Source organism: Hyaena hyaena, unplaced genomic scaffold (genome assembly GCF_003009895.1).
Source record: "Hyaena hyaena isolate Hyena2069 unplaced genomic scaffold, ASM300989v1 scaffold_30, whole genome shotgun sequence".
Classification (NCBI taxonomy): domain Eukaryota; kingdom Metazoa; phylum Chordata; class Mammalia; order Carnivora; family Hyaenidae; genus Hyaena; species Hyaena hyaena.
This window is the reverse complement of record NW_024080662.1, coordinates 4,984,292-4,996,109: the sequence shown is the minus strand read 5'-3', so window position 1 is coordinate 4,996,109 and position 11,818 is coordinate 4,984,292. Positions and strand designations below refer to the sequence as shown.

Here is an 11,818-nt window from a genome sequence, read left to right as displayed (position 1 = left end):
CATTCAAGGCCCAAGAATTACCGCAGTGACCTCGCGCAGCCTGGGCGCAGCTCCGGGTGGTCTCAGGGTCCGCACCCCCACCCGGCCACCCCGCCCGCTCCCTGGCGTCCAATCCGTCGCCGAGTTCCAAGCCACGCCCTGATCCGACTGGGCTCCCACAGCCGGGACCCCCGCCCCGCCTCCGTTTCTTGAGAACTCAGCTACCGCGCGCAGCGGCCTCCGGTGCCCCTCGGACCTCTCCCGCCCCAGGTGACCCTCGGGGAGCACTCAAGTTTCTCGAAATCCCGCCCCCAAGCCCTCCACCCCCGGCAGCGCTGCGCGCTGCCCGCTGCCCGGCCCCGGCTTGTGGCGGCCCTGGGCTCCCACGGCCCAGAGCACATAGCCCCATTGTCCCAGTTATCTGCACTTTGTTATATTTGTTTGATTATGCAGGACCGGATCGGGGACGTGGAGCTCCGGGAGGGCCGGGCCGGTGTGACTCAGCCTGGTGCCCGGGCCCAGCCGGTACTGCCTGTAGGTGCTCAAGGATGTTTGGGGATGAAAGAGGGCTTTGGTTTCTCTGGTGGGTAAAGTGGGGCCAAAGGATTCTGCCCTCATCTATCTCTCCCATCGCCTTCCCCTGGCAAAGAAAGACACTCCAGGGTATAAAGGACACAGTTTATTCTGAGGCCATCACACCCCAGGTACCACCAGGATGTTGAGTTTGGGCTGCCCACTCCCAAGCGTTGGTCACCTGAGGTCAGCTAAGAAGGCAGAAAGAGGTAGGGGAGTGGCCACAACCAAAGTAGCAAGAGGCACCCCTGTCCTAGGGGGCGGATGCCAAGGATCCCATGACCTGTATTGACCCTGAGTATTGGCCCTGACTAACCTCTGAACCTGAGTGGCCCTGATGTTTGGCAAGGGCCCGTGTCTAACTGAGAGATCCTGATATATTGCTTCCAAAAGGGTTTTAGTACCCGAGGCCATGTAGTCTTGCCTTACAGGAACTCTCCAGACCCCCAAGACTGAACACCTTCTGAGTCCTTTCCTCCTTGGTCAGAATGCTGGCATGGTCAGAGATGGTCCTCAGCTTCCTCAGGTTGGGGGTCTGGGCAGGAGGTGGCTGTGGGCACAGCCTCGCTGTGTAGCTTGGAGAGTAGCCTGGCTGTCTCTTGGGTGATCTCAAAATGCTTGGGCAGCTGGGTGCGGCGCAGAGGGCTGCCTTCAGGGGGAGAGGAGGTGACGGGGCCAGGTCCCCGCCTCCGCAAGCTCCCTCGGGGCACTGATGCCACAGGGGTCTCCTCGCACAATTTGGAAGCCACCAGGGCCAAGCTGGATAGCTGGTGGGTGACGGGCCGAACGCCGCCCCGGGGATACTTCACTGGCTGGCGACTGAAGTGGCCACGGGATTGTGTTCCCAGGAGTGAGTCCTCTGGACCTTGGCTGGACACTGCGGGTTGGGGTGGCCAGTGCTGAGCATCCCTAAGTCCTCAGGATATCTCCCCAGCTAAGCCACCCCAAGCAAGGATACCCCTACAACTCCTGGGTGCCCCCCAACATACTCACCTTCCCCTCCTTCCTCTTTGGTGTCCTCAGTCACTTCTTTCTGGTCACTCTGTGGAGCTGGAATCTACAGGAACAAACCCAAGACCAAAACCTCAACAATAAAATTCCAGTTCTTTGAAACTCTTGGGGACCTGAGGGTTTGTTCCTGGACATGCAAAAGGTCTTTGGCAGGTTTGGTATCTGGAGAGACAATGCCCTTAACAGTGGACTGCTTATCCTCTCGTGCAGAGCAGTGTTCTTAATCTCGACTGTGGGCTCCGTGAAGGCAGACACACCCTTGCTCAGCAGAGGGGCAGCCCAGGGAGTGACTTAGCCGTGTCCACATTAGGACCGGGGGAGCTACTTGTCTCCATCCTTCTCTGCAACCTTGCACCTGCTTTGTAGGTGATCTGTATATCCTTCAGTTGATCCTTTGGCTAAATGCTAATAGCAGCTGGAGTTCTTTCCTCCTGTCCCAAACGTTTTCTGAACCATTCCATTTCTCAGAGACCCAGAACCCACTGACTGCTCCTTTGCCGGCTCCGAGTTGCTGTTGGTGGGGAGGTCCATGTTCTAAGGAATGGTGTGTGTAGCACGATCTGAGGGACAGGGAAGCCCCCTGTAGGAGTCTCCTCTATAAATGGTTTTCACTAACGGTGTCTACCTCTCACGGCTGTGCTGAGGATGACAGGAAGCTTATGAAGTGCCCATGCATAGTAGATGCAGTCTATGTGGCATTAAACAGATGCCTCTTTGGCCTCACTTTCTACCACTTTCTCCTCACTAATTCATTACAGCTCGGGGCTGTGCCCTAAACACACCAGTCATGCTCTTACCTCAGGGTCTTTGCACGGGTTGTTCTCTTTGGAACACCCTTCCCCAGATCTCCATATGGCTTATTCCTCCCCGACATCGTCCAGTCTTTGGTCAAATCCACCTTCTCCGTGGAAATGGCCCACAGAATCCTTTTACTGCTACAAACTGCCCTCCACCTCTCCTTGGTGCCCCCAGTGTCCCTTACCTTATGCTACCCTTTCTTTTCTCCATAGTACTTGTCCCCTTGTAATGTTCTACAAACTGACTTTGTATCCTATTTCTTTTTTATCGTTGGTTTCTTCCCCACTAGAATGCAGTCGCCGAAAGGATGGGGTCTCTCAATAATTTACTCACTGATGTATGTGCAATGCCTGCTATAACAATGCTTGGTACACACTAGGTGTTCAATAAATACTCTGTTGAAGGAATAAATGATCACCCTTGTTAATAACTGCAGAGCTGTATCCTGTTGTTCCTCCATTATTAGCCCCACCCCCGCTCGATTCCTCACTTTTCCTTCCAGAATGAGCACAAGGTAAACAAGGAAGGGAGAAAGGGGATGACAGAGAAAGTTTTAAAGGCAAAAGAAGGAAGGGAGACAGGAGAGTGAGAGGCTTAAATGCAGAGAAGGCCCTCCCCTGCCTGTGGGCCCAGGGGGTTCCTACCTCAGGAGGCGTAGCTTCAGGATGCTTCTCCAAGGTACCGTGGGGCTCAGGGTCTGGGTTGGGGTCTGAGGTTAGGACTAAGGGCAGGGGATCTGGGGCAGGGTCTGAGGGTGGTTGCTGGGGGTTGGTTGTGAGAGCTCCGGGAGCTGGACTGGGGTCTCGGGGTGGAGGCTCACTGGCCACGGGGAGGTCATCCATCCCAAAGATTTGCTCGTAGTATACGATGAGGAACTCGACGAGTTGGGCCTGGTGCCCAGAGTCTAGTAGGCAGGTGACAGGGCCAGCACCTGCTGCCCCTGGACCATCCGGTGGCCGCAGCAGCGTGGGCCCAAACACAATGCCCAGGTTGTTGGCAGACATCTTGTTTTCCTCAAACTGTGCAGCCACCCTGGGGACAGTATGAGGAAAAGGGTCAGGGCATGGCATGCACGGTCACTGGTCATCCGGGAGGAGCTGTAGGCCAGGCTAGCGGCAACTTGCCCAAGTCCTGGGTAAGTGGTCCCAGTCATTGAGACTGGCAGCTGCATGCCTGGCAGTGGAGATTAGGGCCAGCACCCCAAGTCTGGAGTCAGGTATTAAGATTCAGAGCTCAGAAAGCACATGCAAAGGTCAGAAGTCAGTGGCAGAGGTCAGTCCCAGAGATCAGTAGCCATATGTCCAGGGATGGGGTCACAGATCCATGCCTTAGGTCAGAAATCACATTTCAAGGTCAGGGACAGTGCACACCTGAACAGATGGGCCACCAGGTGTCGCAGGGTGTTGTAGTTAGAGTCAGGCAGCTGCACCAAGAGGGTCTTCAGCGAGCGGATAACCTCAGGGCTGGGGCTGGGGGTCCCAGGGTCGTGCCCAGGGTCTGCATGCAGGGTCTTAGCCAGAGAGATGAAGGCGTCGTAGAGGTGGAAGGGGACCACGGGGTCAGTGAGCTGAGGGTGGAATGGTGGGAGGGACATGGGTGTGGGTGGGCTGCAGAGAGGCCTCAGCCTGAGCCCGCCCGGCCCCCTACCCCTGAGCCACTGAGTACCCACCTCCTGGAGGAATCGCTTGAGGACACTCGAGACGTCGTGAGGTGAGTTTCCTGACATGTCCACCAACCCTCGGCCATTCTCGAAAGCCTGGCACAGCCGCTCCACACGGACTCGGGACCCGCTGATCCGATAAATGCCCTGCGGGGCAGGGGCAGGAAATGGACATCTGGCTTACAATCCACCCATCGAGAGGACCAGGTCACTACTGGGGGTGGTCAAGAGTCAAGGCGGCACCTGCACACCCAGGGCACGCTGTTCTATCTCGGCCGTACACCTGGTGATCACAAAGGGCACCTCCTCCGGGAAGTCTCTGGGCAGCTGCAGGAAGTCAACCCCAAAGAGGGGAGTCCGGACTGGCAGTCGCTTATGTCCACAGAGGATGAGTAGAGTCTCCAGACACCGCTTGTGGCAGGTCAGAAAGCACTGAGGGGAAAGTTATAGGGTCAAGGTCAACAGAGGTCAGCAGGGGAAGAGAAAGTGGTAGGGATCCTCAGGGGGTAGGGGGCTCATAGGACATCTTTAGATCAGGGCAGGTCCCAAGGGCAGAAAGGTCATAGGGATTTCAGGTCAAGTGCCTGGGGTCAGGGAGGTCACTGGGGTCATAAGAGGTTATTGGTTCATGGGCCCGGGCCACACCTCCTCACACTCAATCCCATTGACCATGAAGGCTTCACATTCGCGGCACTTGGCTGGGCCCCGTAGCCGCCGCAACCGGTGGGTCTGGGCTGCGCCAGATAGTGTCCACTTCCTGAAAGGGCTTCCTGAGCCGTTCTCCAGCCCATCTCCCAGGTCTGTGGGGACACAGGGTCAGGGGTGCCTGGTCTGCCCCCCACCATCCCCCACCTGCTTCCAGCCTCACCAGGGTCTCGCTCCTCAAAGTCATCTGAGGACTCAGTGCCTGTGGATGCCACCTTCACCAACCGCCTTGTGCCAGGGCCTGGAGTCATAGGGTCACAGAGGTCGGGGGTCACAGGGGTCATTAGGAAGCTCCAGGGCTAAGGAGATGGTCCTGGTTTTTAGGCTTTCCAGAACCACCCACAGATGCCCTTGAGGAAACGGTTAGAGATCAGGAGAGAAGTCAAGGCAGAGCTTAGGGGTTGGGGAATGGGTCAGTGGTCTGGGGGCTGGTTCAGAAATTGGCTCAAGAGATTGAATCAAAGGATATAGGAAATAGGCCAGGAGTGTAAGTAGGTCAGAGTCAAATGACAGGTTAGAGACTGAGGGTCAGAGCCTGGGCAGGGTCTGGAGGACGGTTAGAGGTAGGGAACGGGTTAGGCCCTAGCCCCACCTGGGCTGGAAGTGGGAGAGTCTAGGGACCGAGACTCGCTGCTACCGCCCATGCTGTCCACGTCGCTGCCTAGAGTGGGGCCTGGAGTCCCTAGAAGGGAACAGGTCAATTAGGATGGACCCCTGCCCCAGCACCACTCTCACCCACCCCTCATCGCACTCACCCTGCCAGCCTGGGCCTACATCCTCGCAAAGACCTGCCTCGGCCGCACTCTCCTCCAGCCGTGGGGGTAGGGGGCCAGAGAGCTTCTTTCTTGTGTCCAGAGGGGAGCTGAACGGGGAAGATTGAGGGCTCTGAAAACCTGGAATCTGCCCCGGGATGACATCACCTAGGCACTGCAGCTAGGACCCAACTCCAAGCCCTTGGGTCTGCAAGCCTTGACACCAGTGAGCACCCAGTCTGGTCACCCTGAAGTTCAGACTCTCCCAGAACTGGGACCCCTCCCCCAAAACAAGATCCTTGGGTACTAAATCCAAGAACTCAAAGCCTCATTGAGTTTGACGCTGAGTACTCAGCCTGGTGGCTCCAACAGCCTGAAACTGTGTCTCTGGAGCTCATTCCTGACCCTGCTCCCGGGGGGGCCCACCTGTGTACAGCGGGCACGAACTCCTGGAAGGAGAAGGCAGGCGGCGGAGGTGGTGGGGCCTCGGGCCGCAGCGCCCTCACATACTCGTGGTAGCGCTGGCCAGGCTCAAAGGGCTCACAGCACTCAGCCAGGGCAGAGAAGGCACGGGGACCACGCTCCGCTTGTGCCCCTCGAAGCCCTAAGAGTCCCAGGGTCACCTGTGGGGTACAGACTACAGTGAGAGAGGAGCAGAGCCCGACCTTTAGAGACACCAGCACGGTCAGGGTTTGGGGGCAGCTTAGGGAGGGGGGCGTGATCAGAGCCCAGCCCGGATGGGGTGGGGTAATGGCGGGGCTGGGGGTTGGCAGGACCCCTTAGGGGTGACACAGAGAGGCCAAGGTGCCCTCAGGGACTGAGGGTGGAAACTGGCTGTCTAGGGAGTTCTGGTGCCCTGGGGAAGGGTTAGAGGCAGGGGGCCCTCAGCGGGGGGGTGGCAGTGGGAAAAGGCCTCACCCGCCTCAGGACTTCGTCCCCCTGCAGCACCAGCTTGCGCACATGCGACACGATCCGCTGCTTGGCGGCCTCCAGGTCCTGCTGCCGGGCGTTGGCCTCGCGGACACAGGCCTGGTACAGCGCCAAGGCCTCCTGCACCTGGGGAAACCGGGGTTGGGGCCCTTGTGGGACAGAGCGTTGGGGGAGGGTGCACCGAAGTGCTGGGCAGGGGGGCACAGGGCCGGGTCCCCACCTTGGCCTGAGCCTCCTCTCGTGATCGCCGCCGCCGCTCCTGCTGTTTGCTGGGTCCTGGCGAGGCCTGGGGCGCCGGGTCCTCAGGGGATGCCTGGGAGCGAACCCACAGGTCCTCGCTGCGCTGCAGGTATTGCTGCTGGGCCCTCCGCAGTGCCTGCACCGCCTCGTTCTGGGGTTGTGGGGGGTGGGGACAGGGACAGAAGGGGACAGATCAGCACCTGTTCTCGTCCACCAGGCCGCACGCAGCCACCCATCTTGCCAGGCCTCACCATCCGCTTCTGCTCTTTCAGCCACTGCTCCTTAAACTCTTTCCGCCACTTCTCGATCTCAGTTCGTTTGGCTGCCAGGGGCTGGCAAGGAGGGCAGACGGGGGGTGCTGCCTCAGGGCCACCAGTCTTTCTGCTTCCCACTACCGAGTGCCTTTCATCCTCTGTACTCTTTTCTGGGTCTGCACTCTCGCCACCCCCTCCCCCTTCCCCTGCAGTGTCCCCACCTCAACCTTTCTAAAGCCTGGCCCCAGAGATGGCAAAGCTCTCTTCCTGTGAACACTCAGCGCCTTTCCCCCCAAGCCCTGCTAACAAACAAAAGCACAGTTTTGCAACTGTACAGGAAGCCTGGTTTGAATCTCTGCTGGGTAACCTTGGGCAAGTTCCTCAGCATCCCTGGGCCTCAGCTTCCTCATCAGCAAAACAGCATGGATGGGAACCTTGCCTTCCTACTGGGGAGGTGTGAATGGAATGAGACCTGCAGCAGGGCCCCCTCACCTGGGAGTAACTTCTTTTCTGCTGGGCCACTGTTTCCATGGCCAGGGCTCCCAGGCTGAGGTCGTGTTCCAGAAACAGGGTGTAGATATACTGCAGTGGCATGTGGCTCTGGGGTGGGAGAGTAGGTGTTGGGGGGTGCTGGGGATATAGGGGGTCAGGGCGGGGGGTCCGGTCACGGCTACCTGCTGGTGGATTGCCACCTTGCCAGCCTCGGCGATCTTCATGATGCTTTTGGTAAACTCTAGCTCTGTAGGGGGAGACAGCAGGGGTCTGAGTTGGGCAGGGGATGGGCACTGCCTGGGGTCTGGGGCAGGGTAGAAGGGACCCTCACCAAGGCTGGCTCTCTTCTCGGTCCAGGCCAGCAGCTCCTTGGCATAGCGGCTCCAGGTCTTGGCATACTCCAGTGCTGCATCCACGCCTCCCTTGGTCCGGATGAGCCGCAAGTCCAGTTCCTCCCCTGCAGCAGGAGGGTGGACCTCTGACCTCTGAAACCCTGAGCTTCTGTGGAAGCTTTCCCTGAGCCCCAAGACCAGACCAGTGACCCCTATTCTACACCCTGTGGCTTCCCCAAACACCCTTTTACGATTTTGTCCAGGTTGCAATTTTCTACTGATTCTCCACCCAGACTGGGGACTACCTGAGGGCAGGGGCTCAGCTCTGTCATGTACTGTTGTTTCCCTGGCACATAGAACAGGCAGCTGCTGGGGCGCCTGGGTGGCTTAGTCGGTTAAGCGTCCGACTTTCGCTTGGGTCATGATCTCGCGGTTCGTGGGTTCGAGCCCCGCGTCGGGCTCTGTGCTGACTGCCAGCTCAGAGCCTGGAGCCTGTTTCAGAGTCTGTGTCTCCCTCTCTCTCTGACCCTCCCCTGTTCATGCTGTCTCTCTCTATCCTAGAAATAAATAAAAAAAAAAAAAAAAAAAAAAGAACAGGCAGCTGCTGATGACTTGTTGGGGGGAGGAGTCCTTCCTGCCCCCACTCCCCTGGTCTCAAAGCCCTCCTACCTACCTGTAAGGGGTGCAGGGCCCTCCAGGGAGAGGCCACTCCAAAGGCTGGTTTCACTGGTCTGAGTGGGAGGGAGACAGCATTTAGGAGCAAGTGGGGCAGGGGCCTCAACCCCCTAGAGCCCCTCCTCCTGGGGGCCCCCTCCTCCCTGCCTCATTGGTCCCGCCCTTCACCTCAGTGGTTGTGGGGGTCTTGTCAGACTCTGGCTCTCCTGAAAGCACGGGGTCTCCAGACAGCATCTCAAGGGTCCTGGGAGGTAAGGGTGTCAAGATGCCACCCTCCACCCAGTCTGTCCTGCCTAGTGGTACTGGGGGGGCCCCAGGGCAGTTTGAGTGATGGTCCTGGACATTATCTCTGTGACATCTCTTGTATGTGGGAAGTCTGGGTGGTTTTGGGGGGAATCAGGTGACTTTTTTTAATGGGACTTGAGAGAGTTTGAAAGGTCCCAGGTAAATCTGGGGTTTAGAGGGTGGGATTCTAAGGATCTCAAATGTTTTAAGTGGTTACAAGAAGAATACATGGGGCGGGGGGGAGTCCTAGGATGATTTTGTGGATTTCTAGTGGATTTGGGGGTTGAATTTTGGAATTTTTCAGGTGTTTTGGAGGGACCCACTTTAGACTTCTCAGGTTATTAGGTAGGGGATCCAGATGTTATAGGTTCCTAGTGAGGCACATAAATGATTATAGGGATTTGGGGGTGGCCCAGGCTCAGACTCACACGTTCCCCAGTGAGATCTCTAGGTTGTCCAGGCTCCGGAAGATGTCACTGTACCTCTTCCTGCTCTCTGGAGCCGGGGGTAGCCCTGGGGGAGGGGAGTGTCACACATGGGCCAATGAAGCCTCCCTCCACTCACAGCACCGCCACCTAGGTAGGCCCTTAGCGCCTTAGCGGGTTGTTTTGAAGCAGGCGGGTGGGGTGTGTGGAGAGACAGAAAGTGTTCTGATCCTGCAGACAGCGAGGGAAGGGGGGTGGGTGGTGTCAGAGTCAGGATGGAGACAATGTGGCCTGGGGTGAAGCCAGCTCAGGGCAGGCAGATGGATCAGGCACAACCCAACACAGGGACAGCTGCTCAGAGGAACAGAGACACCCACACACACATGGGCCCAGAAGCAAAGCAGCAAAACAGATGCCCCAGATGCAGCCCCACTGTCCCTGGGGAGAGAGCCAGCTTGACAATGGAACCACATGGACTTCAGGCCAGACAGATGGAAATACACGTGGGAGAGGCCGGCACAGAGCCTGTGGCACAAACACATACAGGCAGACTGAAACCAGAGGAACATAAAGACCGTGACACTCAACATGCACAGCAGAGACACAAAGAGAGCCGGAAATAAAAGTCGGACCTTGCCACATTTCTGCCACAGTTCCCCTTCTAAGGGGCTCAGATCAGCAATGCCCCCTCCTCAGTAGGGATCCTGCTTCATCGCCCTCCCCAGTGGCGGCGGTCGTGACACCCTGCCCCCCATCACAAATATCAGAAGCAGAAGCGGCCACTTCCCCTTCCTGGGCTCCCTCCCCCAGGCATCCGGGGTGAAGACTCCAAAGGGGGAGGGGGTCAGGGAATGGTGTTCTGGGCCCTTCTAGGCTTGGGGGTCCCCACAAGGGAGGATTCCTGTGTCCTTCCCATTCGGGACTCCTTTCCCTAGTCTCTGGATGGAAAGGGACAGGCGAAGCGCCTCAGTTTAGGAGGTGGGGTACAGTTGGGGGAGGTCCCTCTCGGATCCCATATCCCGGACCGCCTACCCGGCTCTGCAGCGTCCATGACCAGACCCGAGGATCGCTTGGCGGGGACAGGGTCCGGGATGGGATCTCGCGCTCGCAGGGCCCAGCCCCGATTTCCTGCCGCGCCGCCGCCGCCCGGGTTCTGCGTAGCCCCGCCCAACGGAGGCTACGCCCGCGAGCAAACACGCCCCTGCTCAGCAGAGGCCCCGCCCACGACTACACCTCTGTCCATCGGCCACGCCCCTGAGGCCCTGAAGTGTGTACCGCGCCCCCTGCCTGAGACGCTGGAGATGCCGCGGGGCCAGGGCTGGACACCCCTCGACTCCATCCCAGCCAGGGTTCTCCTCGCCAGATCTTGGCATGGCCCCAAAGCCCCAGCACACTCTCTGGTCCTGGCCTCCTGCCCCTGAATCTTCCACTCTCCATGACCCAGGGACTTCCCTGCCCAGGGTCCTTGGACCCCTGAACCCACCCAGGCTCCACAGAGCCTTGGACCCTCTGGTGGAGAGGCCTGATGCTGGGACCTATTCCAGCGGATCTGAAGTCCCCCAATGCTAGAGGGGCTGGAGACCCCTGGTTTGGGGCACCCGGAGTGACCTTGAAAGCTGGATCAGGCTCTTGAAGCCAATTACAGTACAGCCAGAAGCACCCCTAGCACCTCTCTCAAGGGGTCTGTGACCCCCACCCGAAGCACCCCAAGAATCATTCCCAACAAACAAATCCTAAGTAGAGTGGTCACCACTGGATGGCCTCAAATCGTCTCAAGGACTACGAATGATTACAATGGCCCCTCTGCCTGGTGGGGTCTGGCACCCCTACACTTGCATACGCTTTTGTCTGTGCTCAGGGCCCATGTGATGCTCACAGGCATTCGTAGCTGGTCCACCACCCTTTCCCTGCTTTGGATCCCAGGGCTTTCCCTGGGCTGTGGGCCATCCTGCTGAGGACAGAGAAAAGGTGAAGATGGTAAACGGCCGTGAGCCCGTCACTGATAATCAGCAGGGAGGCAGAGGTTATCAAAGAAGCCTGGGACTGGGTCCCCTGGCTGTAGGTCCTCACGTGCGGCTTATCAAAGTTATAAAAATGCACCCATACCCTGTACTCAGTGGAATTTCTAGCTGGAAAGAAAGACATCACGTTTAGGACTTTTACTTCCTAAGGTTTTTGGCTGTTGAGAAGGTAAGAAATCTCCACTGGCCAGGACTCTGCTCTCATGCTGCCTACTTCACAATTCCTGAGTTGCAATGAGTGAGTGCCCTTTGAAAGGAAGGACAGGGGCAGTTCAAGGGCTGAGCCAGGTGCAGAGCTGGGCTGTTACATGAGATGGTAATGGCACTTGTGTGGCACAGGACCCCAACGAGTATGACCCGAGCTAGTATTTGCAATGATTCGGATTGAACTTCCTCCCATCTAAGACATGAGAGAAAGGCACGCTGTTATTTTACATATTATTGAAAATGCCATTGATCCCCAAACTCCGCCACCGCACCTCCCCCCCCACGCCTAAGGGACTAATACATGAAGCTGAGACCACAGAAATATGGAGGTGACTGTCAAATTAGGAAATCCGCACAACTCTCTGGACTTGGAGCTTGGCCCTTCTAAGTGCTGAATGTATTATAGAGGCTGTCAGTAATAACCTCATGGCTCTTGGGGAGGGTGCCAGGACCCTACTCAATGACCGCCCAGTCCCACA

At 57.8% G+C, this 11,818-nt stretch overlaps 1 protein-coding gene across 2 annotated transcripts; it reads right to left on the bottom strand.

Annotated features, from left to right (window-relative positions):
* Positions 1–643: 643 nt before the first annotated feature.
* LOC120229304 (GEM interacting protein) lies at positions 644–10,254 on the bottom strand. Of its 2 annotated transcripts, XM_039228225.1 has the most exons (21): positions 10,144–10,254; positions 9,115–9,199; positions 8,570–8,645; positions 8,400–8,457; positions 7,726–7,851; positions 7,577–7,641; positions 7,395–7,502; positions 6,900–6,980; positions 6,629–6,799; positions 6,397–6,534; positions 5,905–6,101; positions 5,482–5,588; positions 5,319–5,408; positions 4,890–4,967; positions 4,667–4,821; positions 4,265–4,453; positions 4,031–4,168; positions 3,732–3,928; positions 3,006–3,393; positions 1,546–1,609; positions 644–1,429 (listed from the first exon to the last, which is right to left on the bottom strand). In XM_039228225.1, exons 1-21 carry the CDS (start codon positions 10,160–10,162, stop codon positions 1,053–1,055), a joined length of 2,907 nt encoding a protein of 968 aa, XP_039084156.1. In that variant the 5' UTR covers positions 10,163–10,254; the 3' UTR covers positions 644–1,052. The 2 variants fall into 2 exon arrangements, with proteins under 2 accessions (XP_039084156.1, XP_039084157.1); XM_039228226.1 differs by lacking the exon at positions 10,144–10,254 and having other exon boundaries at positions 9,117–9,200.
* Between the last annotated feature and the right edge of the window lie 1,564 nt (positions 10,255–11,818).